The sequence below is a fragment of the Harpia harpyja genome, chromosome 14, assembly GCF_026419915.1.
Source record: "Harpia harpyja isolate bHarHar1 chromosome 14, bHarHar1 primary haplotype, whole genome shotgun sequence".
Lineage (NCBI taxonomy): Eukaryota > Metazoa > Chordata > Aves > Accipitriformes > Accipitridae > Harpia > Harpia harpyja.
In genome coordinates this window covers 8,496,356-8,520,200 of record NC_068953.1, presented here as the reverse complement: position 1 = coordinate 8,520,200, position 23,845 = coordinate 8,496,356, and the positions used below count along the sequence as shown (strand labels likewise).

General features: G+C 56.8%; 1 protein-coding gene across 4 annotated transcripts; it reads left to right on the top strand.

Annotated features, from left to right (window-relative positions):
- The first annotated feature begins 1,861 nt into the window (after positions 1 to 1,861).
- Positions 1,862 to 22,980, top strand: UNC13D (unc-13 homolog D). 4 transcript variants are annotated; one of them, XM_052808837.1, is made up of 32 exons: positions 1,862 to 2,076; positions 9,748 to 9,780; positions 10,053 to 10,160; positions 10,553 to 10,612; positions 10,882 to 10,948; positions 11,032 to 11,209; positions 11,574 to 11,618; positions 12,056 to 12,124; positions 12,323 to 12,392; positions 12,735 to 12,839; positions 13,175 to 13,267; positions 13,527 to 13,630; positions 13,889 to 14,006; positions 14,612 to 14,736; positions 15,009 to 15,099; positions 15,396 to 15,452; positions 15,790 to 15,887; positions 16,107 to 16,158; positions 17,072 to 17,202; positions 17,544 to 17,664; positions 18,256 to 18,399; positions 18,593 to 18,691; positions 19,096 to 19,302; positions 19,477 to 19,545; positions 19,886 to 19,965; positions 20,200 to 20,305; positions 20,380 to 20,451; positions 20,564 to 20,647; positions 20,946 to 21,066; positions 21,647 to 21,770; positions 22,051 to 22,256; positions 22,368 to 22,980. In XM_052808837.1, the coding sequence occupies exons 2-32, from the start codon at positions 9,748 to 9,750 to the stop codon at positions 22,472 to 22,474; spliced, it is 3,144 nt and encodes a 1,047-aa protein (XP_052664797.1). In that variant the 5' UTR covers positions 1,862 to 2,076; the 3' UTR covers positions 22,475 to 22,980. The 4 variants fall into 4 exon arrangements, with proteins under 4 accessions (XP_052664797.1, XP_052664795.1, XP_052664796.1 ...); XM_052808835.1 differs by lacking the exon at positions 1,862 to 2,076 and adding an exon at positions 3,824 to 3,898; XM_052808834.1 differs by lacking the exon at positions 1,862 to 2,076 and adding an exon at positions 7,365 to 7,578.
- Positions 22,981 to 23,845: the final 865 nt, after the last annotated feature.

Genomic DNA, 23,845 nt, shown 5'->3' with positions numbered 1-23,845 from the left:
AAATATTCCTCTCCTCGACATGGGTATTAGCAAGCTAAATCAGCAGCTTTTGAGCTGTGAGCTTTTTACAATGGTTTGTTGGTGAATGTCTCAGTTTCTCCAGGCTAGAGCTTGGCATGGTCTATGGGGAGGTGAGAAGGAGCAAGCCAAAATAGAGACTGATTGTGGTCGTCTTGGTGTGTTTGGAGCACGCCGATGAGAAGTAAAGCACATTTTGGGAGTGCGGAAGCTGTGGGACCAAAAAGGCTGGGCAAGTCACAGAGTCAGCAAGGCTCACGCAGGTATTAGGTTGAGTAGAGCAGCACAATTCAGGAGGGTGCAGATTTTGGCCAGAATCCCTGCCTTGCTTGTTAAAACCTGAAAACCCAGATTTGGCTTAGATAATCAGCACTCACTGCTATCTCCCTGATGGGAACTGGGACCTGTGCTCTGCTTTGGAAAGGGCTTAGAGAGGGTGGAAGGGTCAGCTGGTCCTGCTGCCCATGTAGAAGATTTTAAATATTAAAGCAGGGAAGTGCAATTGAAAGTCTGCTTCAGCTCTGGAAGTGGGGTGGGAGTAGGGCAGGAGGAAATGTTGTGCATTAATACATCTCCAGATCTGGTCAGTGCTTGAATGAATGATTAATCAGCTATGCAGCAGAAAGGCTGTCATTTGAAAGCTAGATCGGTACCATTAAATTCCAATATTTGGATGGTATTATACTATTGAAGAAAAAGAGGGGGTACAGGGAACAGTTGGTGTTGGATACAGTTAATCTTTTGGCATAGACAGATTTTCTAACTACCGTGTACAGTTCTGTCTCCTTGGTATGACTGAGGCTTTTCATTTGAGAAGTCACCCACTGCACCTTGTGCCTGCTTCCCCGCTCTGCATACGCGGCTATTTCCCTCCTTCACGGGAGTGTGGTGTAACTAGGTATTTCTAAAGTGCCTTGAGATCTTATGCAAAAAACTGTTAGCGCAGGAACTGCAGGTACTACTTACAGATTTCCTACTATCGGCCCTGAAATCTTTCTGGATATCCCTGGGGGCTGGGGAAGGTCTTTACACTGGAAGGATGGGGCATGTGCGTGCTTGCTCAGGATTGCCTCCAGCCAAAGGAAGAGACTGAGCCACACCGTTCTGCCCAGATTTTACTTTGAGCACTCCCACTTCATGTGACCTATTACCAAAAAAACATTAAAACAAATCATTATTTTGCATTAATTCCTTTATCGCTGGGGGGATGTGCTTAGCGCTCATGGGGACCGTGGTTAAACCAGCTTGGCCAGTGCCTGCCTGCCCCATGTGTGTGTGTGTGTGTCTGTCTCCGGGGACCACGAGGACTCCCCGCTGCTCTCTGAGCAGTAGATGGGCAAATTGCATCTCTGCCACGTGATGGACACCGTGATTTATGAGCTAGGGCTTGCAGCACCAGCTCCCTTCGCAAGAACTGCTGGAGGTAGGCGGCAGGAGGCGTGGGACGAAGTTTGGACCCAGTTGTTCGCGGAGCAGGGCTAGCTCTCACCAGTGAGCGGCTCGCGTTGGCTGATGCGGTTGCATCACAGGCACCTCCAGCTGTAAACAATTGCCAGGTTGGTATTAGAAGATGGGTTTTTGCTAAGACAGGCTGTGATCAAGAGGTGGTTTCAGGTTTAGAGCTGTACAAGTCAGCCCAAGTGACAAATGTGGGGGGGTTTTTTGTGGGTTGGTATGAAATGCCGGGACATGCAGGGCAGAGATCTTCATTTTAGGCAGGGGTTCTCTTTGCAGCTGTACCAGGTATTACTCACCCGTCTGCTCTCTTGCATGAGTCAGCTCAAGGAGCTACCATCATGAGACTGAACTGGAAACTGGTATTTCAGCACCCTCCTTGCTCAAGGGCCGTCACTGTGCCACCGAGAGAGGCCACAACGGGATGTGAAGAGACCCACAAAACGGCGAGCAGGAGTGGAGACTCATACCCGCCAGCGGGGGCTGCTGGATCTCACGCCTCAGGGTGCAAACAGACTGGGATCCATCTCTGCTGTGTCATCCCAGCTGCCCATCTGCCATTTCCTACACATTTCCTACGGTCTCCGGATACTGGAGCAAAAGGTATCAGCTTGCACTCCATTTGCGAGCCTCAGTTCAGCAGATCCCATCTTTCTAAACCTTTCCTTTCCCTTGCTCTGGTTCATTCTCTCCTCCTCCTCCTCCATGTACTTTGCTCTGCAAGGGCTGGGCTCTGGCTGGGACACGGTCACTCTCCCTGCAGCACGGATCGGCTGCAGTGATACTGGTGTTTTGGCGTGTCTGTCTGGGATCCAGGGGTGGAGTTCAGCCCTGCCCTGCTGCCTCGTCCCATGGTCCAAGCGTGCAGCTCTGCAGAGTTTAGTGGGCTCCTCAGGGGGCTTTGGCACACATGGGGGAAGAGGTGGTGGTGGAAAAGCCAGGGAGGGACTGTTTTCATGCTGAAGCTGGTCAATAATTTAGCATGTGTGCTCCAGGATAGGCACTAAGGTGCTTAGTATGCACCGTGGGGTATGCCTGGTACCCAGGTGTCAGCCCCAAATTTTTCTGCCTTCACAAGCATCTACCCCGGTCCCTGCTCAGCTCACGTGCATGCTGTAGGTCCTGCTGCTCTGAACTCAGTGCCCCAAACCAGCAGATGAAATGGCCTTGACATTTGTGTCCCCCCCTTTCCTGTCCTGGCAGTGAGAGCTGCCGCTGCCCTGGCCCCACCATGAGGGGATGAGAAATCCAGTGGCCGACACTGAATTCATCTTGCTGGGAGAGGGAGGTGGATGAAATATTTGCTGCATACATGTAGCACATGGCAGTGATGGAGAAAACGTTTTAAAGCTGTCACAGGGTGCCCCAAGCCAAACAAATGGCATCCAGGTCAATACATGAAGTTTGTGACCTCCTAAAGGACAAGGCAGGCTGCTGCCCGGGAGGGCTGTGCTCTCCCCCTGCCTTGTGCTGCCGTGAAGGGAGCCAGACGCAGCGTTTGAGCTAGGATGGTGCCCGGGCAGGTCAGCCCGGTGCTCTGGGTCGCAGGGGGATGGCATGGAAGCGGGGTCAGGGTGGGCAGGACACATCATGCTTTCGCCTTTGGGACCCAGCCAGCTCCCTGGGGAGCTGGAGCAGGGGCCGGCAGAGCTTTGCATTGCAACGGTGTTTCCTCCAGAGGGGCTGGGTCTGGCCAGTGAAGCCCCCCCAAGGGTGACCGGGGTGCTGACTGCCTCACGGGCAGTGCGGCCGGAGTCATCCTCACACGACCCCACCATGGAGCTGGCAAGTCTCGCGCCCAACCCGTGCTCCTGCCCAGGGCTCCCAGGGGAACCACAGCTTTCACAACCGCCCTGCCCTGTGTGGGTGGCTGGAAGTCTCCTTTGCTCTTCCCAGAAGGATGGGGTTTGCCTTGATGTCCTTCTAAGATACCTGAAATGGGGTGGGGTGGGGGGATGCTGTGCGTCTTGCTTTTTGCTATGTGCATCCAAAGCGCTCGGGAGAGCCTGTGGAAGGAAAGATGTGGGGTTAGGGCAGAAATAACTGGAAGGCCCTGTAGTAGACAAGGAAGGGAACTGACCGACATCCTTCTTGGGTAGGAAATCACTGGTCCCAGAGCACACAGCACCGGGAGGTCCCCGGGGGGATGCCCTCTCCGGGCAGCCCCGAGGAGAGGGAGCAGGATTGTCCCTGATCTCATTTTGAAACCACCTTCCTCTCCTCCGCACTGTGCTTTTACTGCACGCCTTGCCAAACTCTGGCAGGCACCGCCTGGTTTTGCAGAGTCATTGAACCCCGTGTTTAAAAGGAGAAGTGAGGGAGGGACATGTTGAAATCAATTTTTTTGACTATTTGCCTGTTTCCAGCTGAGAGACTGAGATAAGGGTGAGGGCAGGCTGCGGCTCCAGGATTATCAAGCCAAGAGGTAGGGAGATAAACTGCTGTTAATGCTTGCAGAGGGTCTTTTCCTACCAGGTTTTCCTTTAAAGGGAAGATAAGATACACCTTTAAAGAGGGTGATAATGCTTATTCTTTGGAGATATGGTCTCTCAGCAGCACCTATAACCCTGTGCATGAATGAACTGTGGAATTTATGTATCCTAGGGGCAGCCTGTAACCCCACAGGAGTATAGCCCTGTAGTGTGTAAGGAAAAGGGTTTTCCTTTAGGATGAGTTGTCCTTAAAAGGAATGGAGGGGTTCACTCTATATTGTGCATATATATGGTATGTGCCCCTGGGTAGCTATTTTGGGGGGCAGCTTGATGTTGTGGGGAGGGAGGGCTATTTTAGGGAATGCTGACCCACTCCCTTTGGAAATCAAAGTCCTTTTACAGTTTTCCTGACCTGGGATGGCTGGAATGTTTTGCAAGGTCCTGGCTAATTGTCTGCAGGTTTGGGGCATGGAGTTTATGGGGTTTGTATCTACTAACCAGAAATCTCTGCTAATTCTGGAGCTGCTTATAGGTCTTTTCTTATTGTTTCCTGGACGAGGAGTAATTTGAGGTGCAAGTACGATGAGATATGTGAGCTCAGTGATTTTTGTCACCGGTATTTTGTGGAGCAGGTGACTGCTAGTAAAACCCAGGGGAAAAAAGGATATTTGCTGTTATTGAAACAGGATCACCCAGTAACTCTCCCTTTGCATACACAGAGGCTCAAAACCATGCGAGCCCTGCACAGAGACTGTTTATAAAGCCCATGCTGGCCTCTGATGGGGGATGCGTGCTGCCCACCCTGCCGGGCTGTGCCTGAGCATTTCCAGCCGGAGTTGCAAACCAGCCCCCAGCAATGCAGTGATCAGCTGGGGAACTTTCAGGGAAAGTGCCTTTTGACAGACACTTCCACGCTGAAGCTGAACTTTTCCTCTTTAAAGCCTGCAAAACCCCAACACAGCCACTGGGTCCTGGCTGGAGAATGATTGCCTGATGTGTAGCAGTATTTATGATTGCACTGGATTTTATTTCTTCAGCATTACAAGGAGAAGGGAGGTAGATTTGAGGATTAACTAAACTCTTAGCAGTTGTTCTCTCTGTGCTGGTTGAGGTAAGACACTTTTCCCTGACCCCTGTTATTTTTCGTTGGCAAGAAACAGCAAAAGGTGTGAGCAGCTCAGGGGTGCTGTGTCCGCGTCCTGCCTTTATCTCTGTGGTTGCTCTTTGCTAAGCCAGATTTTGCTTTTGCAATCAAAGCTAAAAGCAAAGATGACAGCAATAATTTTCAAATACCATTGTGCACTTTACATCTCTACTTCCTACTTACAACATTTTGCAGTGGAGCACAGTGCTGATGTCCCGGATCAATACACAGCATTTGTGTGTGTCAAGGGAGAGGGATGCAGAATAGAAATCAGCTCCTCTGCTGTCCCCCTCCACCAGCAAGGGAGGAGATGCTTTTAAACTGTTTGTTGGCCCAAGGTGAAGCAAATGCTAGGCTGGTCAAAGTCAAGGCTGAGGCTACCAGAGCTGGGCAAACACCTCTGAGCATCTCTGCCAGCAAAGGGGACGGGAACCCTCACCAGGCACGGGGGCGATGGGGCGGCTCCACTGCCAAACTGGGGAGCGCAGAGGAAGTGATGCTGAAGCCCAGTTCCTCAGGGCTACTGTGCCGGTGCCTGGGGGCAGTTACAAAAGAGCCCTCCTGACATGGGAAAGGCAGAAGAGTAACGAGCAGCTTTTTTCAGACCTTAGGGCATGAGGCTGAACGATCGCTGTGAGAGCAGGGATGGATTTCAGCTTTTTGGTGTCTCGCTGTATCTCTGGATTTTTATTCCGTAGGTCAGCTCAGTATCCCTGTGCCCCTGGCAACTCGCTGTGCGTGTGCTGTGCAGCCCCTCATGGCCCCAGTCCCGCGCTGGCCGACCTGGATAAAGAAAACCTGATCCCCACATCGACCCGCTGCCAGTGCCGGCAGCCCTTTTTCCATCTCCTGGTCCCCCAACTTCAGGGAACGCCTTTTGCCAATATAACTTGTTCTTACAGGGTTTCAGGGCAAAGGGAAATTTTGTCTCTCCTAAAGCAGCTAAAACAGTGCAACCTGCCTTAATTAAAGGATTAGATGATTGCAAGGATGAAAGGGACTGGCTGCCTGCCTCTCCCCTGTCCTCTCACAGGGATGCTGCTGCCAGCATCCTCCTGCAGCTCTTTGCAGCCCTGGTTTGAGCCAGCGTGCTGCGGGTACCTCCATGCTATCAGAGTCACCTCTTTGCAATGCTTCGGTAGTTAAGGGGACAAACTTCCCAGTGCAGTTTTCCATGGTCGTGGTTTCCTCTTCGGATTAAGGAGAAATCCCTGACAGACTACACGGCAGTGCTGAACCTGATGTGGAGCTTCTGCTCCCTGCATTGCATCTGAAGCATCTTCTTTTACGGCTTCCAGGAGTGTCTGGGGGCCAGAAATAGGAAGGCTGGAAAAAACAAAAACCTCTCTCGATGGGGTATGAAGCATCAGCCGTGGTTGCAGCCCTGCTTCACAGAGCCTGTGGCTCCTCAGGAGCCCCAGCAGTGACATGCAAGTCTTGAGCACGGGCTGATGTCTTTCCCCGGGCTGTGGGTCTGTCTGCTCAGCAGCAAATGCTCAACAGCCCTTCTGAACCCGAGGCTGCTCTTAGCTGTGCATGTAAGTACGTTAGACATCCAGGAGCAAACCAGCTCTTCCCTTGGCCATCTCCTGCAGCTCTTCCTGATGCTCACCCGTGCCTTCCCCCCTCCCATTTGCCACCAGCACAGATGTTTTGATAGGGATCTCCGAAGGGACGGCACTGCTGCTGGTCTGTGATAGGCAACTGCCTTGCAAGTTGCAATCAGATAAAGTGTTTACAAGAATGAAAGCTGACAGTAAAGCATAAGTTTTTAACTCCATTTCCTGCTGCTTTTTTTTCTCAGTAACCAGCTCTGTCCAGACAGCCTGTTTGGGAAAAAGGCCACGTGCCCTTTCCCACTGCCATCCCTGGCATGTGCACTAACTGCATCAGTTCTCAGCCCAACCTTGTCCAATGCGTCTGAGTGCCACAGGGATTTCCCACCCTGCAGCTTTTGCACCAGGTTTTAAATCCCTTCCATCCCCTGGGGCTGAAGATGACTTCTGCTTTCTGCGGGGTCCTTGTCTGCGCTCACAGGGCATGATGGCTCCCAAATACACATCAGAGCCCAGATCCTCCATGTTGGCCCCTCCATCCTCCCCACCGCCCCCTTTCCCTGCTGGGCTTTGCCTTCTCAGGACTATTTCTGTCCACTTGTTCCCAATTCCTTGTTCATAAATAATAGCAGGGACTGGATGCGCCACTTTTCTTTTGCCCCCATCCCATTTGTGCCACGAAGTCCCCATCGCCGAGGGGCTGCCCGTGCAGGACGGGGTGGTGGGAAGCAGGGCTGGGGCGCCTGCGTCCCCGTGCTGCTCTCGAAGGAGGCCTGCGCGCGTTTCCGCTTGCTAAAATGGCCATGGCGAGATAAGGTCTGTGGTTTCCTTTGAGCATGCGAGTGAGGGGGAGAGGCGGCAGCAGCAGACAGAGCTGCAGCCGCTCCCCTGCCCTGAGCTGAGCCTCCCCCCCAACATGGATGCTGCTGGCGAGACCCCCATGGGGACCCTCCCTGGGGAGGAGATCCCCGAGGTACGTGGCCTTGACCCTGGGGGGGGGGGCTGGGGAGCGCGTTTGGGGGCTGGGGAGCAGGTTTGGGGTGCAATGGCCCCAGGGAGGGGGTCAGGGCGGCTGTGCCCAGGGGACCCCGGGGTGCAGAGCTGGGTGCTGAGGCTGTAAAAGGGGAACGAGAGAAAAGGGATCGAGTCCGTGTCCTGGCCAGAAAGCTTTGCAAGGCGTGGGCGTGGGAATGTGGGGGTACCATACCCGTGCAAACGTGCACCCGAGGGCTGTGTGTGGGGTCGGCCGCAGCTCTGTGCCGGCACTGAGGGTCCCCCCCTTAGCTTGGCTACAGCTTCCCAGTGCGTCCCAGCCCCTCTGGGCTCCACGCTGCCAGCAGATCCCCCAAAGCCCTGCTCTCGGCCAACCCAACGACCCAGCCCAACTGACTTCCTCTGCAGCGGCCGGACAGACGGTGTCCCTCTGCCTGCCCCTGTGGAGATGGGACTCGCAGCTCTGCACGCCTCTGCCCGGCGCTGCTGGGAGCATGATTCCCCGTGCTGGACTCCTGGAATGATCTGTCCTGGTGGTGTGTCCCCATCCAGCGACTTGTCCTCCCTCCCACGTATCACTGTCTCTGCAGCCAAGCTGCCCTCCTGCACTGGCTACACTGCCCCAGCTAATGGGATGGCAGGGATGCTGGTGGCTGTATCCGGACTCGGATTTAAGCACCGCTCCCGGATTTGAGCTGGGCTCTTGGCGTGGGGATTAGCAGCAGTAAACACATCCTGGTGGCTCAGCTCGGCTATAGCTTAACTGGTCCCGTGCGCATATGGGTGAGCACGAGGGTGGAAGAGTTGAATTTAGTCCAGATGGCCAGGGGATTATGCCAGCCCTAGATTTGCCATGAGCAAATGTTAATGTTCCAGCTTGGGGTTGGGGTTTTTTTGCTATTAGGGGGATCCTAAGGTCATTTTGGGGCGTGGGCTGACCTACAGGTAGAGCTTATCTGTCCACCTGTGCCCACCAGCCCTGGCTGTGCAGGGCGCTGGGGCTGTGCTCAGCATACACCCTTTGGCACAGAAAGGGCCAAACTCGTTTCAAAAAATGCCATTATATTTTTTGGCATTAACCCCTTGCACTCCGAGAGGCTCCAGCACCGGGAGCCATAACGGATGGCACAGGGGCACCGATCCTCCTCCCTCTGGCTGCATCACCCGGCTTGTGGCGGTGTCAGAGTCACCATCACCCAGCCAGGCTCCGCAGCAGGAACAAGTTGTTCAGCTGTGGTGGTGGCTGAATCCAGACTGTGTTTAGAGAAGCAGATGCAGGATGGGCTCAGCCTAGGTGTCAGGGAGGGAAGAGGGGGTGAGGAAGGGCTGAGAGCTGGGGTTTGCTAGGGAAAAGGGTATTTTTGGCAGAGGTGGTTTGATCTCCCAGCTGGCCCCATGCAGCTCTGGGATGAGTGGGAGCTGACATTTGAGGCAGGGGACAACAGGGGCTGCGTGGGCAGCAGGACTCCCTGGCCAGCCCCGGGGCTGAACACCACTGGAGCTGGGCTGTGCCTCATCACGTGGCACTGTTTTAATTTAATTGCCTTTTGGAAAGTAAATGTTATTGCTGGTCATCCTTCAAGAGGGGAATGGACCTTCAGCTCAACAACGAGCAAGGCACAGTTGCAGTGGCGCTTGTTTTTCTTTCTGGCAAGGGGACTCAAGTCACAAATCCCAATGGCTTTTTGACATCTCCTTGCCCATAGCTGCCTTGCCCAGCCTGCAGCTCCTCGCTGCGCTTTGGCTACCTGCCCTCTCCCTTGGCTGCTTTGCTCTCCAGCCTGGTCCTGCTGGGCCTGGCCGAGCCAGCGAGCAACTCTGTGGGGTGAGAGGTGGGTGGCTGGCTTTTGAAGCCTCTTATGGATCACCCCAAATTGCTGTTGCCATCCTCGCTGCCCCCTCCTCAATTAACAGGGCTTGGGGGTGAAGCCCCTGTGCTGCCCCACCGGTGGGTGATGGAGGAAATGGTCCCTTGGCCACAGGGTGTCTGCAGGGTGTCACGGCATCCTTTGGGGTATCCCACCCTGATGGACTGTGGCTGATGCCACCGTCCCAGCTGCCCTGCCCTGCCCTGCCCTGCCTGGCTGTGGTTTCCTCCTAAAACCACAAAGAGACCTGACGGGAAACCTCTCTGCTTCTCTTTCTCTAGATGGATCTGTCCCACCGGTTCTCCAAGAGAGAGGTATGAGCGTGGCCCCACCACGGTCTCCCTTGGTGGCACTGGAGGGGCTGGCAGCGCTGCTGGGGCTTGGGGACATGGCTCAGCTCCTGAAGATGCTCCCCAGGGACAGCCAGTGGTGGCCAGGCAGGGTTGGATGCTAGTAGGGGGATGGCAGGGACCGGCAGGGAGCTTGGGGAGCTGCGTTGGGGAATCATCCCACTAATCCTGGGGGATGCATGGAGCAAGTCCCCACCGGCCTGGCCCCGTGCGAGGTGTCGGCGCTCCCCCCGCAGCTGGCCCTGCTCTACGAGGAGGTCCTCTACACCATCCTGCACCGCCTGGGCAAGCCCGAGCAGCACCACGTCGCGGACGCCCAGGAACTCTATGCCTACGTGCAAAAGGTGGGTCCCCACCTCCCTGATGGGGTCCTCAAAACCTGTCCCCTGAGATGTCCATCCTCCCAGCTAAAGGGGATGGTGGGGGGCACTCAGAGGGAGTTTTTGACAAACACCTTAAAAGATGTAGCAGCAGCATCCAGCTGGAGGGCTGGGACAGCTTGCGGCTGGGAAATATTAGCCTTAGGGATAAATATTTATCTTAGGCTCAGGATGGTGGGAAGAAGGCTCTCCCTCAAGAGCTTTCAGCTCATCCCCAGCCCTTCTGCTGGGGTCTTTGCTCCTGTCCTCTCCCCTCGAGCTGCAGTTGGCTCCCAGGGAGCAGAGGAAAGTCCCTGGCTGCTCTCCAGCCACCATTAACAGGGCAGCATCCATTACCGGCCCTGATATCTACACAGGCTTTTGGCATGGATGCGGAGGAGCACAGCGTCATCATGCAGCAGGTCAAGGAACTGGAGGTACGCAGTGAGATGGTGTCCTCCCAGTATGCTGCGGCCCAGGGGAGGGTCCCCACATCGGGGTGGTGCTGGGGGGGGCTGCAGTGCCTCTTGGCCCCCATGTTTGGGCTTTGGGCTACGGGGTGCGCTGGGCTGTGTTGGGGGAGTCGCCCAGGAGCTGTTTGCTGGCCTGAGCGGCAGCTGATGGTGTGAACCTGCTCGAGCCCCATCCTTCCTCGCAGGGTTGATGACCCCCCCACATTAATCATTATTTTTTTTCATTCTTCCAGAGCCCAATTTTCTGCCTGAAAGCAACTGTGAAGGAAGCCAAGGGGATTTTGGGTAAAGACGTCAGTGGTAAGTGGAGATGGGTGGGTGTCCCATCGGAAAAGGGACAGCCGCTGCTCTCGACAGGGACTTGCATGCTTTTGCCCTCGCAGGGTTCAGTGACCCGTACTGCCTGCTGGGCATTGAGGCCAAAAGCCAGGAACCAGCCCACCCTGACCACAAAAAGCGGATGAAGGCTGTGGTCAAAGACCTCATCCCTGAAGACCAGATCCATCGCACACAAGTCATAAACCAGACCCTCAGCCCGGTGTGGGACGAGACATTTATCCTGTAATCTGCCACCCCTCGGCTTTGCTCACTGGGGGGCTGGAGGGGTTGCCCAGGGCTCTTGGGGGTGGATGGGGGGGTTCACCACTCGCCCCAACTGGGAGCTGGGGCTCTGCCAGGGCAATGCCTGCTGGGGCTTGCCAGGCTGCTGGTCTGACCCCTGCAGCAGGTCCAGGGAAGTGAAAAACAAAAGCGTGGCAAAGCGCCTTCCATCGGGGCTCTCCTACCACTTCCCCAGGCTGTGCGGGGTGGTTTGGGGTCTCCCCCAGGGAGGAGCCTCCTGCTTGTAATCCCCAGCTGTCCTGCCTGCTTGCTGCTGGTCCCTTGGATGCTGCTCGAGTAACGGCATCCCACTGGTGCCTTGCAGGGAGTTTGAAGACACGGAGACGGCCAGCTTCCACCTGGACATGTGGTGAGCAGCAGCATCCCCAGCCAGCGACCCTGACCCCTGGCCCTGAGCAGGGTCTTGCCTCCCAGGAGGCTCCCTGGGGTGGTCCTTCAACCTGCACACTTTAAAAAGCCCCAGAAACCAGCTGGGGACCCCTTTCTCCCCATCGCTTTCTGGTGGAGCAGTGCACAGTGCAGGATACAACCAGCGTGCGCAGAGACCCCAAGCTGGCTTCACCCAGGCAGGGCTGATCCTGAGCCCTGATTTTATTTATGGAAGGAAGGCATGTGCTTGCAGATTTTGGCTGGACAGCTGGTTTTGGGGGTGGCCTCAGTCCTGACACATTCCCCCACCTCAGCACCTTCCCTTTTCTGCTGTCACTGCAACTCCCTGAACTGTTTTGCAATTGCCTGAATTTCTTCCTTCCCCCCCCCGGTGGGTTTCGCTGCCTGCCCTTGCAGGGACTCAGACATGGTGGAGTCGGTACGGCACAAGCTGGGAGAGCTGACGGACCTCCATGGCCTCAAACGGTTGGTGCTGGCGTGGTCCTAATGGCTGCCGAGGAAAGAGGGTTTGGAAAATGCTTATTTGTCTGCTGGATTTTTAAAAGTACCTTTGGAAGGAGGGAGGGAGGGCAGCAGGTCTGCATCACCCTTCTTTGCCTCAACCACAGCTGGATCATGGTTGCAGGAAACCTTTACACCCCCTCCTTCATTCATGCCTTTCAGGATCTTTAAAGATGCTCGCAAAGACAAAGGGCAGGACGATTTCCTGGGGAACGTGGTCCTTCGCCTGAAGGTGAGCGCCACGGTGCATCCTCTCCTTCAAGTGATTCCCCAGGCACCAGTTAAACCTCACAGGGTCCGGGCAGGATCCCAGTCCCGTGGCAGTACTGAGCTCACCCAGGATCCCAGCTCAGAGCTGCAAATTGATGCCAGGACCCTCAGTTCGGTGACAGGTGCCCCAGTCACTCACAACACACTCACTCAGTGATTATACATCTTTTATTTTTAATCCAATACTAGAGTTACCCAATACAGCACCTTCCTGCCCCATTAACACAGTGGGACCTGGTCCCTGTGTGGGATCCTTCCCCCGGGAAGGCTGCCTGGAGCTTCACCCTTGTCTCTGTGGGTGCAGGACCTGCACTGCTGGGATGACCAGTGGTACCAGCTGGAGCCACGGACAGAGACGTACCCCAACCGGGGACAGTGTCACCTACAGTTCCTCCTGACTCACAAGAAGGTAGGAGGGGATGGGGAAGGGGATCCCTTTCCATTGCCTTGGCAGGATGGGACAGCTGCCTGTCCCTTGGGGCCTACTTTGGGGTCACAGATCCCTGCCCCAAGACCAGAGGTGCCAGCACCAGGGTTTGCATGTGCTGGAAACAAGCTCGACCCTCCCCTGAGCTCCATGCCAGCATGGGAGCCTTGACCCTGGTGCACCTGCACCCCTTGGCTCAACTTCAAATGGAGCTCTCTGGTCCCATGCTTTTTGGGTTCCTGTGTTCCCACTCTGACTGCATCCCCGTGTGTTCAGGCAAGTTATGGTTATTCCTTCTATGCCTTGTCTTTTTTCAGAGGGCCACCACGAGCAGCCGGACACAGCCGAGCTACACTGTCCATCGTCACCTCCTGCAGCAGCTGGTGTCCTATGAGATCCTTCAGCACCAGGTACCGAGGAGGAGAAGCAGTCCTCCAGCAGCTGGGCTGGGGTGAGGGCTTCCTTTGGAGCCCACCATGCCTGACATGTTGCTGCAGTGCGATGGAGAGGAGGGTCATGATGATGCCTGCCTGTGCCTGGCATCCTTATGGGGCACCCGTTCCTCCCGTGGTCCTGCAAACACATCCCCCCCTCCCTCGGTGCCTGTCCCCCTCCTCGCTCAGCCCAGCTTGCTCCAGGACACCTCACCCTCCTCTTGCATCCTCGCAGGCTGGCAGCATCGCCTGGGATGGGGAGCTGAGCAGGCATGCCAGCACCGTGCTGTACCTGCACGCCACGCAGAAGGATCTCTCTGACTTCCACCAGGTCATGGCGTGAGTACCCCACGCCTGGGGAGCCACGATACAGCATCGAGGGGGGGGTCAAGGGCCCCAGCACCTTCCCTGGGGGCCATCTGACCACAGCCGGTCTCTCCCATGAGCTCAGCGTGGCTGGTGTTGCCCCCAGCCCCACGAGACCTGGGTCCTGCCCCTGCAATCCCAGCTGTAGCCGTGGCTGGGGGAGCCCCACGCTGGCCCCTGAGTGCCCCCCCAGCCCCCAGGGACTCAGCCCAGCCTCTCTCTCCTCCCCAGGCAGTGGCTGGCGTACAGCAAGCTCTACCAGAGCCTCGAGTTCAACAGCAACTGCCTGCTCCACCAGATCACCAGCATCGAGTACCAGTGGGTGCAGGAGCGCTTGAGGCCAGAGCAGGTGAGGGGGCTCCAGCACCACGAGGAGGGCAGAGATTGGGGAAACATGTCCCGTGCATCCAACCCCGAGCCTCTCCTCCTGGCTCCTGGGGCCGTTTCCCTCCCTGTGTTCCAGGAAGGGCAGGAGCTTGTGAGGTACGGGGGTGCCAGGGTAGCTGGAGGGCATTTCTGGGGAGAACCAGCCATGGACACCAGGGCAACCCATGGGTCAGGGAGCCCTTTTGCCCTGGGGAGTTTGTTCCCCTCTCCGCGCAGAAGCCCCTACCCTTTGCACCAACATCCCCCTTCTCCATTAATGCCATCAAGTCAATCACAACCCCTGCAAAACTTAAATATGACCCAATTCCTGCTTTTCCCGACCTGTTTTCCTAGGGCATCCCAGCACCCTGCTGAGACTCTGAATTTTTCATGCATAGCAATGAGATTTAAGTGCAAAGCTCAGTTCAGCCCCTTGGGTGAGAAGTTACCCAAGGCATCATGGGCTTTTCCTACCCTCAGAGCAGGCTAGAAAGGAACGGGAGCCACCACCTCCCTCCGCCACAGTGCTGTGGTCCTGCCGGCATCTCTGCCGCTGAGGGCAGTGTGTGTTTCCTTCCTTCTCCCCAGAAAGCAGAGCTGGCTGAGTCCTTCCAGTCCTTGCTGACTTATGGGGTCTCCCTCATCCGGAGGTACCGCATCATTTTCCCCCTCTCTGTCCCGAGGTCCACAGAGAGGCTCCAGTCCCTGCTCCGGTGAGTTGAGCACTGGTGCCAGCTGTGCCTGGGGTCGTATGTCTTGGGCACCATGATGGACAAGCCTGTAAGCTTGAGCAAAAACTCGCGTGAGCCTTTTCTGCCCCTTTCTAGGCTGCTGTGACACTCGTTCTGTCCCATCCCTCGTCCTGGGCTCCCCGTAAGGGATGTTGTTGGGAGGGGAAAGTCTGTTTGGGTAGGGTCTCTGGGGGGAGAGGTGGTTGTTTCTGATGGGCTGGTGCTGGGTTTCACTCAAGGTTCTCGTTCTGCAGGGTCCTGGTCCAGATGTGCAAAATGAAAGCTTTCCGTGAGCTGTGCACGCTCAGCCCCGACCTCCCCCAGATGGTTTCCTCGGCGCTGAAGGTAGTGGGACCAGGGGTCTCACCCTCGCCAGCCCCAGGGAGGTGGGACCCTGCGGCTGTCCCTTCCCCTCCATCCCCTGCCCAGTGCCCACACCTCAGCAAAGCCACGTGGACCACCATGGCTGGGGGCGGGGGAAATACCTGCCCCTCTTCAACCTGGTGGTCCCAGCCTGTGGTTCCCACCACATGGAGCTGGGTCCTGGCCACACCCAGGGGACAGTGAGAGCGAAGCAGGTGACAGAGCTGGCCCTGCTCCTCCTGCTTGCCTGCCATCACACCAGGACTCCTCTCTTGCAGTCAGGCACGACGGAGTGGTTTCACATGAAGAGGCAGCACCTCAAGCCCATGGTGAAGGTCAGTTCCCACCTCTGCCTCACTGACATTATAAGAAGCAATTTGCTGGGCTTGGGGGTGGGATGCCCGGAGGGGGTGGGAAGATAAGGCTGAGATGAGGCTTCTCCAGTTTTCTGATACAGTCAAGGCATTTGGGTTTCTAGCTTAAAAATACCATGAGCCGTGTTACCTGCAGCTGCCAAGGTGCATTGAAGCTGAAGGCCTTCGTGCAACGCTCAGAACAGGAGGTGGTCCCCAGCCCAGACATGCAATCAATAGGAATAAATCAGATCAGAATGGAGCCCAGGTCATCTCAAAATCACTGAGCATCCAAAACAAGCTGTTCCTTCCTTTGCAGAGCATGGAGGAGAATGGCAAAGCCTTGTCCAGACTCCTCCTGGAGGTGGTAGGAGATCTCCAGCAGTGCCAGAAAATCTGGAATAAATTCTTCATCAAGTAGGTTTTGGAGCTTCATCCCCCCTCATCCACCTTCCCTGGGGTCAAGAGCAACAGGGCACTTTGATGCCTCATTCCTTGGCTCTTGGACTCCGCAGATAGCATCTGTGGTCCCATCTCTGTCTCTTAGAGCTGTACTGTCCTCACCCTTACGGCAAGGGCATGGCCTGGGAGGGTTTGCTGCTGGCAGGCTCCTGACTGCCCGGTTCTCTCTTGCAGCACCTTGAAGTTGAATCTCTTCTCCATCGCTTACCTGGAGCTGGAGAGCCTGGTGAGCAAGTTGGGGCTGCTCTGCACTCATGGGACTAAGGTCTAAAGCCAGGCTGAGGTTTTTCACCACGCTTCAGGTGGCAACTGCTTGTTGCAAGCCTGGAAAGGGAGCAAGCCAGGGAAACTCTCCATCTTTCCCTGCATGCCCATCAAATGACTATCATCTGCTTACTTAGAATCATAGAATTATTTAGGTTGGAAAAGACCTTTAAGATCATCGAGTCCAACCGTTAACCTCGCACTGCCAAGTCCACCACAAAACCATGTCCCTAAGTGCCACATCGACACATCTTTTAAATACCTCCAGGGATGGTCACTCAACCACTTCCCTGGGCAGCCTGTGCCAATGCTTGCTAACCGTTTTGGTGAAGAAGTTTTTCCTAACATCCAATCTAAACCTCCCCTGGCACAGCTTGAGGCCATTTCCTTTTGTCCTATCGCCTGTTACTCAGGAGAAGAGACCGACCCCCACCTCGCTACCACCTCCTTTCAGGTAGTTGTAGAGAGCGATAAGGTCTCCCTTCCGCCTCCTTTTCTCCAGACTAAACAGCCCCTGTTCCCTCAGCCGCTTCTCATAAGACTTGTGCTCTAGACCCTTCACCAGCTTTGTTGCCCTTCTTTGGACAAGCTCCAGCACCTCAATGTCTGTCTTGTAGTGAGGGGCCCAAAACTGAACACAGTATTCGAGGTGCAGCCTCACCAGTGCTGAGTACAGGGGGACGATCACTGCCCTAGTCCTGCTGGGCACATGATTTCTGATACAAGCCGATGAATCTTCTGAAATGCCACCCAAAAGGAAGAGGAGTCCCCTGAGCTCACCCTCACCACGCAGCTCCAGAGAGCCCCTAGCAGACCAAGCCTTCGCAGCTGGACCCTCACTAACAGTTGTCCCCCTTTCCCTTGCTCACTGCCAGGTCGCAGAGCATGTCCAGGAGCAGTTGTGCGAGGTCGACAGCAGCATGTCCAAGCCCACGGCCGAGAGCCTTTTCCAGCTCTACATGAACCTGCAGGAGCTCTATCGGATGAAGGACTTCCTCCCAAAGAGGTATCCAACTCAGAGAGAGGAGAGATGCCGAAGCAAGGGAACGAGCAGTTAATTGAGAGGAACTCTAAATCCTTCCCATTCACCTACATCACTAATTACACACAAGGCAAACCAGGCTGTTGGTGTCTGGTGTCAATGTGAGCATCACCAAAAGGCTTTCAGGCTTGTTTCTGAGTGGGGTTGATGGACACCTCAACTTCCAGACAAGGGGACGTTTCTCCTTAGCACGGTGCTATGTGCTGCCTCCACCTCGGGGCAGTTTCTTGTATGTGAGAGCAAGGAGGGATGATGGCCCCGGGCCATTGCTGTGCAGCTGGAGAAGCTGGTGCCTTCATCCACAGGGATGGACCTCTGGCTCTGAGCAATTTCCACCAGTGGTTCAAGGAAGCTGTGCCCCAGTGGCTGCAGAAGGCCTACACCATCGCGCTGGAGAGGGCACAGAGAGCCATCCAGATGGACCAGGTAACGTGGGGAGAACATTTCCCTCCGTCCTTTGAGGACACTCCAGCTCCCTCCATGCCTTGCTGCTGTGCCTGGCTCACAGCATTGAGACCACCATGTAGGTGCCACTTGGAGCCCAGGAGTGGGCTGGTTCCTGTCCCAAATGCATAACAAAGGATGTGGTCTCCTGGACCGGCTGATCCCACCCTGGCCCCACACCGCATCCCCGTGCCCCTTCCCTCACTGCTCTCTGGCAGCTCGAGCCAGTTGATGAACCTGCATTTTGGCCATGCTGTGAGCATCCCCTTCACTTCTGACCTTTAGGAAGAGGGGAGGGAAGGCAGCCATGGGGCTGCGGGCTCCTCGCCCTGCTCTTCAGTGTGATCCAGCAATGCTGGGTTGGAGTATGATGGAGGACAGCCTGATGCAGGGAGCTCAGGCTGCTCCATCCATCCTCATCTCCTCCACTCTCCAAAGTGACTGGGAGATGACATTGGGATATATGGAGCTGACGATGGGCCGGAGAGCCCCAAAGTAAAGGAGCAGCTCTCCTGCATGGGATGGCTTCTTTCCATACAAGCTAAGTTGCGTTTAATTTCTCTGCCCTCTCAGCTGACACCCTTCGGGGAGCACAACAAGCACAGCACATCCACTGTTGACCTGTCCACCTGCTACGCCCAGATCGTGAAGACCTGGCAGCAGCTCAACTGGCCGGACCCTGAGGAAGCCTTCATGATCATGGTGAAGCTTGTGGAGGTTTGTACACTGGGCCTTGCCAGCAGATGCCGTGCTCATGGGCATCAGCAGCCAGAGTTTCCTCTCCTGCTCTTGGACATGTGTCTCCATCAATGGGGCCAGTGTCCCACACCGATGTGGCGGGGTCCCCTGGCCCTGTGGTGGTCCCCATGTTGCCCAGCTCAGGCCCGTTGGCTTCTTCTCTATCCTGCAGGACATGTGCAAAATCGCCCTGATGTACTGCCGGCTCATCAAGGAGAGGGCTGAGGCTCTTTCGCTGAGTGAGCAAAACGAGGGTGAAGCGGCCAACAGGGTTGGTATCGGGGCAGGGTCCACTGCCTAGGGAGAGGCAGGATTTGGCCATGGTTTTGGGCTAGAGAGGGAGACAAGCTGCTGAACACCCAGCTGACATCCCCGGTTTGGGTTTCATGGGGATCAGCTGGCCCCTGATATCCGTAATCCTGGAAAATCAAGAGGGAAATGGTGTAAGCAGGGGGAGCAGGATGGAGATGAAGATGGGGGTGGGGATGGAGATGGGGATGGGGATTGGGTTGGGGATGAGGATGGGGCTGGGGACGGGGATGGGGGTGGGGACAGAGATGGGGATGGAGATGGGGATGGAGATGGAGATGGGGATGAGGATGGGGATGGGGAGGGAGCCAGCAGGGGATGCACCAGGGAGTGTGGGACACCCTGAAGCAGACACACCTCCTGCAGCTCTGCATCGTGGTGAACAACATCAAGCAGCTGCGGCTGCTGATCCTAAAGCTGCCATCGCAGCTGGACTGGGCGCATCTGGAGCAGCGCACGGGGGCTGTCATCGACCGGCAGCAGATCCAGAACACGCTGCACAACCAGCTCGACAGCACTGTCTCCTGCCTGGACCACGAGGTCCGGGACGTGGTGCAAGCCCTGGCCACCAAGGTGACCACCTGCCACTGACCCTTTTGCCTCTCGCCTGGCCTAAAGTGGGGAGGTTTCACCTAAGGGGGCCTGGAGTCCACAGTGCTCCTGGGACGGAGACAAGGTGGACGTGGGCATGAAGAAGCTGGTGCAGAGGGCAAATGCTAACGCCTCCATGCATTTCTCCCTCGGCAGCTGGAAAAAGGCATTGCCAGACACATCCAGGAGCTCTCGTCTTCCAACAACACCCGGGAGCCGGAGGACGTAAGTACCTGGTGTGGTCCGTTCCGTCCCATTTTTTTGGGGCAGTTGTGAATAACCCTTGCCTACTTGGTGGAGGCCCCCATCACCCTTCCCCACCTCTCCCTGCCCCATGCCTGGGGCATGGGACACACCAGCGATGGGGCCCAGACCTCCATATGCTTCATTTGATGCCACTGTCGGCAGGACCAGACTGGGCACAGCCTGCCTACATCCTCGCTGTGGGAAGGAGCCCCTCTGGACCCCCTCATGCCCTGCTAGCTCTGGCCAGCAGCTCTGCCTCTCTCCCTGCTGGTTACAGCCCCCCTGTGCCCTCCCCAATGCCCCTCTCCTCTCGCTGCAGTCCATCATCCCACTCATGAAGTTTCTGGAGTCAGAGCTGCAGTATCTCAACGAGCATCTGGTTCAGGAGAACTTCAAAAGGTAAGCGGGGCGCTGGGGATGCATGGCGGATGCCAGCAGCGTCACCGTCCCTCGGCAGGAGTGTCCCCCCAGCCCCATGGGGCTTGGAGACTTCCCACTTTGGGGCTGGCTGCTCAGCCCCGTGGGATGAGCTGGTTCCCTCTGGGGCTTTGCAAAGCCCCTCGGCCGAGGACCAAAGCCCCCAGCCCATTCCCCTGGACGCCCACTCACAGCCTTCCTCCCTCACCCCCGCAGCCTTCTCGCTCTCCTCTGGCATCACACCTTGGCCGTGCTGTCGGCAGCCACGGCGCAGCAGGTCCCCTCGGCCCAGCAGTACAAGAAGCTGCATTGTGCCCTGAAGGTACCGGTGGGGGACAGGGGGTCTCCAGCAGGGATGGGTGTTTGGATGCCACCTAACAGCATCCTTCTCCCCAGAGCCTGGAGCTGTGCTTCCACGCCGAGGGCTGTGGGCTGCCGCTGGAGACCCTCCATACTGCAGCCTTCCTGGTACGGGGTGCTGGGGATGGGAAGGGTTTTCTTTGGGTGCTCTCCAGGGAGGGCAGCCCCAGGCTGCGGACACATCCATGTGCTTGACCATCACCTCTGATCCTCCCCGCAGTCGCTGGACACCCACCTGGCCCTCTGCTCCGCCACCAGCCGCAAACTCATCCAGAAATACTTCAGCAACAGGATCCAGCAGCAGGTAGGAGTCAGGATGCTGCCCCCAGCCCCTTCCCACATCCCACCCTTGCACACACGAGGCTGCCTGGCACAGCGTGCCTGTGGAAAAGTGGGATTTCCCCACCACCCTCCTAGTCCTGGGGCTGTTGGGGCTGGTTTTGCCCCAGTGCTGGGCAGGAGGGTGTTCAGTTGCATCCCAGAGGATGCCCATCACTCGCCCAGTACCCCAAAATGCCTCCTCAGCCTCCACCAGACCCTGGGCATCCCCTCCACAAGCATGCCAAAAGGCAGCACCCTTATTCTTGTACCCCACCGCTCAGCTGGACACCAGCTCGGAGAAGTATGGGGCTGTGACAATCAAAGCGCTGTACCGCCCTTCGGAGCAGAAACTCCGCGTGGAAGTGCTCAACGCCGTCAACCTCATTCCGCTGGACTCCAACGGTGGGTGTGGGTAGGCTGGGGAGACCCACTGCCCTGGGATCCCCTGTCCTCAGTCCCTGATACGCTCCTGGGTAGAAGAGATGCTGGCAGTGCTTGGAGTAATGGGACTCTGTCTTGATTTGCTTTGCGTTCAAAGAGGTGGATTTGGGGAAGAAGCGGGGATTATTGCACTGGTCCGGGGTGGTCCAGTGGGATGCGGCAGGCAGGACACTGTGCCCACATCCCGCTGCCTTCAGTTTGCAGCACAAGCCAGCAGCCAGGGCAGGCGGCTTTTTTCTGTCGTGCAATGGCTCAGACAAAAAAAATATGCCAAGGTGACAAGGGACAGTGTCTTGGGCTGGCTGTCATTTGGGGAGGTCTCCAGGAGAGGTCACTCCTCTTGCAGCCACCCGTGGCCGATCGACGTGTGGGCAGGGTTGGGGATGTTCCTGCATCCTCCCAGGAGCGTGGGGTGGGCTGGGCTGGGGGGTGGTGGTGAGGGTGCCCTGACACCCCCCCAGCCACCCCAGTGTGTCCAGCCACCCCAGCTGGCCGGGGCAGAGGGGGTGGTGGGATGGGGCTGATGTCTGCACCCCACCAGGCTCGAGTGATCCCTTCGTCCAGCTCACCCTGGAGCCCCGGCACGAGTTCCCCGAGGTGGTGGCCCGGACCACCCAGTGCAAGAGGAACGAGCTGCACCCCCTCTTTGATGAAGCCTTTGACTTGTACGTAAGGGCCGACACCCACCGGGACCCCCCAGTCTCCCACGCTTCAACTGAGCCCCTGCTATGGGGCTGCTGCTCTGGGATCTGGGTCCTGCCCTGGGATTTCACCCCCTGCACCCCACTGGGGGGTCAGCTGTGGGGTCCCACGGTGGGAACTGGGGGGGATTGGCTTCCCACAGAGCATCACCCTGGGGAAGCCTGTTTGGTCCCTGGAGGGAAGGTTGAATTTCGGGACAGAGAGGTTGGGATGTGATGTTGCCTGCATCCCGTCCCCCTGCAGCTTGATCCCCCCCGAAAAATGCCGGCAGGAGGGGGCCTGCCTGCTGCTGACCGTGTTCGACTACGACACGCTGGGGGCCAATGACCTGGAGGGCGAAGCCTTCTTCCCCCTCTGCCACCTACCCGGCCTCGATGCTGATGAGGACCAGGCTGATGCGGGACGGGTGCCCCAGACCCGCCTGCCCCTCATCCACCCCAAACCCACCGGTACGTGGTGCCACGGCTGGGCTGAGTCCTGCCGAGCCCCCACCAGCCCTGCGGCCTGGGGAGGGGGCTGCGGTGAGTGTCTCCCACCATCACTCCCCTTCTCTCTGGCAGGAGACGAGATCCTTAGGCTACTGGAGTCCAGGAAGGGGGACAAAGAGGCTCAGGCCTTCGTTAAGCTCCGCAAACAACGAGCCAAGCAGTCCAAGGTGACGGAGTGAGGGAGGCAGAGGAAGAAGGTCCTGAAATGAGGGGGTCTGGCCAGTGGGACCCCAGGATTTTTGTCAGTGCTGCAGCCAGAGCTGTCTGCAGGGGCTGGAGGGATAGAGGGGGTCCCTGTGGCCACTGCCACCTCCCAGCGCCCATCTCACCCCCACCTTCGGGTAGCAATGCTCCCATGAGGCTGGGGAGGGTGGGCACATGATATTTCAGGGGATTTCTTTGCCTGTCTGGACTGACAACACTACACGGGGGATGTGAAAGTGTGTGGCTGTCCCTGTCCATCCCCCATTAGCTTGTCACTGCCGGTGCCACATCTCCGGGCCACGTCCCCAACCATCCCGTCTGCAACACTGCATCAGGGCAATGCAAACACATCGTCATTTATTTGGGGTGGGGACAATCCATGGCCAAACCTGCCTTTTTTTTTTTTTTTTTTCCCTTTTTTCTTTTTTCTCTTTTTCTTGTGGATAAGCCTCTTATTTTAAATTAAAAGCAACAAAGCTGATGCGTGGGCTGAGTGTGTGCAGGGAGTGCTTTGGGGCAACAGCCCTGTGCCAGGAGCAGCTGCGGCAGCAGCGTGGTGAGGTGGGACAAAGCATTTGGGGAACGGTGGGGGCTGCCCCTCTTGATGGGGTTAAGCCGGGAAGTGGCAGCCAGCTGCAGGATTTCAGTGGGGAGGAGATGTCACATGAGTGATTTTGTCCAAGTTTCCCACTGGAAACAGGATGGGGAGCTGGGATGGTGCTGAGCCCTGCACCACTGGCAAGGAGCTGTGCCAGCACTGAGAGGCAGCTGGGTCCCTCACCCAGGGACTGGCAGCACCAGCTCGGCAGTGGCTGGCACTGGCCGCTGCTTTTTCCTCCCCTCCCAGCCTTGGCTGGTCCCTGAAGGCAGCGGAGTCTTTGGCGAGAACTTGGCTGGGCTGAATTAGCCAGGCTGTTTTCCTCTGCAGGGAATCAGGTAGCGTCGTTTTTGAGTTATACGCCATTGCAAAATATCACCTACACCGAGGTCTAAATCAAACAGCTGGGAAAGCTGCCGCAGCCCAGCGGTGCTGGAGGCAGGTGGGGCTGAGCACCCAGCACGGCCGGTGCCTGTCAACCTGCCGACGGAGACAGGTTTTGGCCTGTGAAAGAGCCTGACAAGACAAATAGAAGGTGCAGGTCTGGCTCAGGTATGGCAAAAGGCTTTTAGGACAGGCAGTCCGTGGTGATTTGGTGATAAAAAAAGGGCCCCAGGCAGACATGTGTGTCCTCAGGGCTGCATGGTGCTGGGCGAGAGGGGACGGGAGCAGGAGCCATCCCTGCCCAGCCTGGCATTGCCAGCTCCGGGCCTGGCACAGCCCTGTGCAGCCAGTCAGGTTTTGTGGT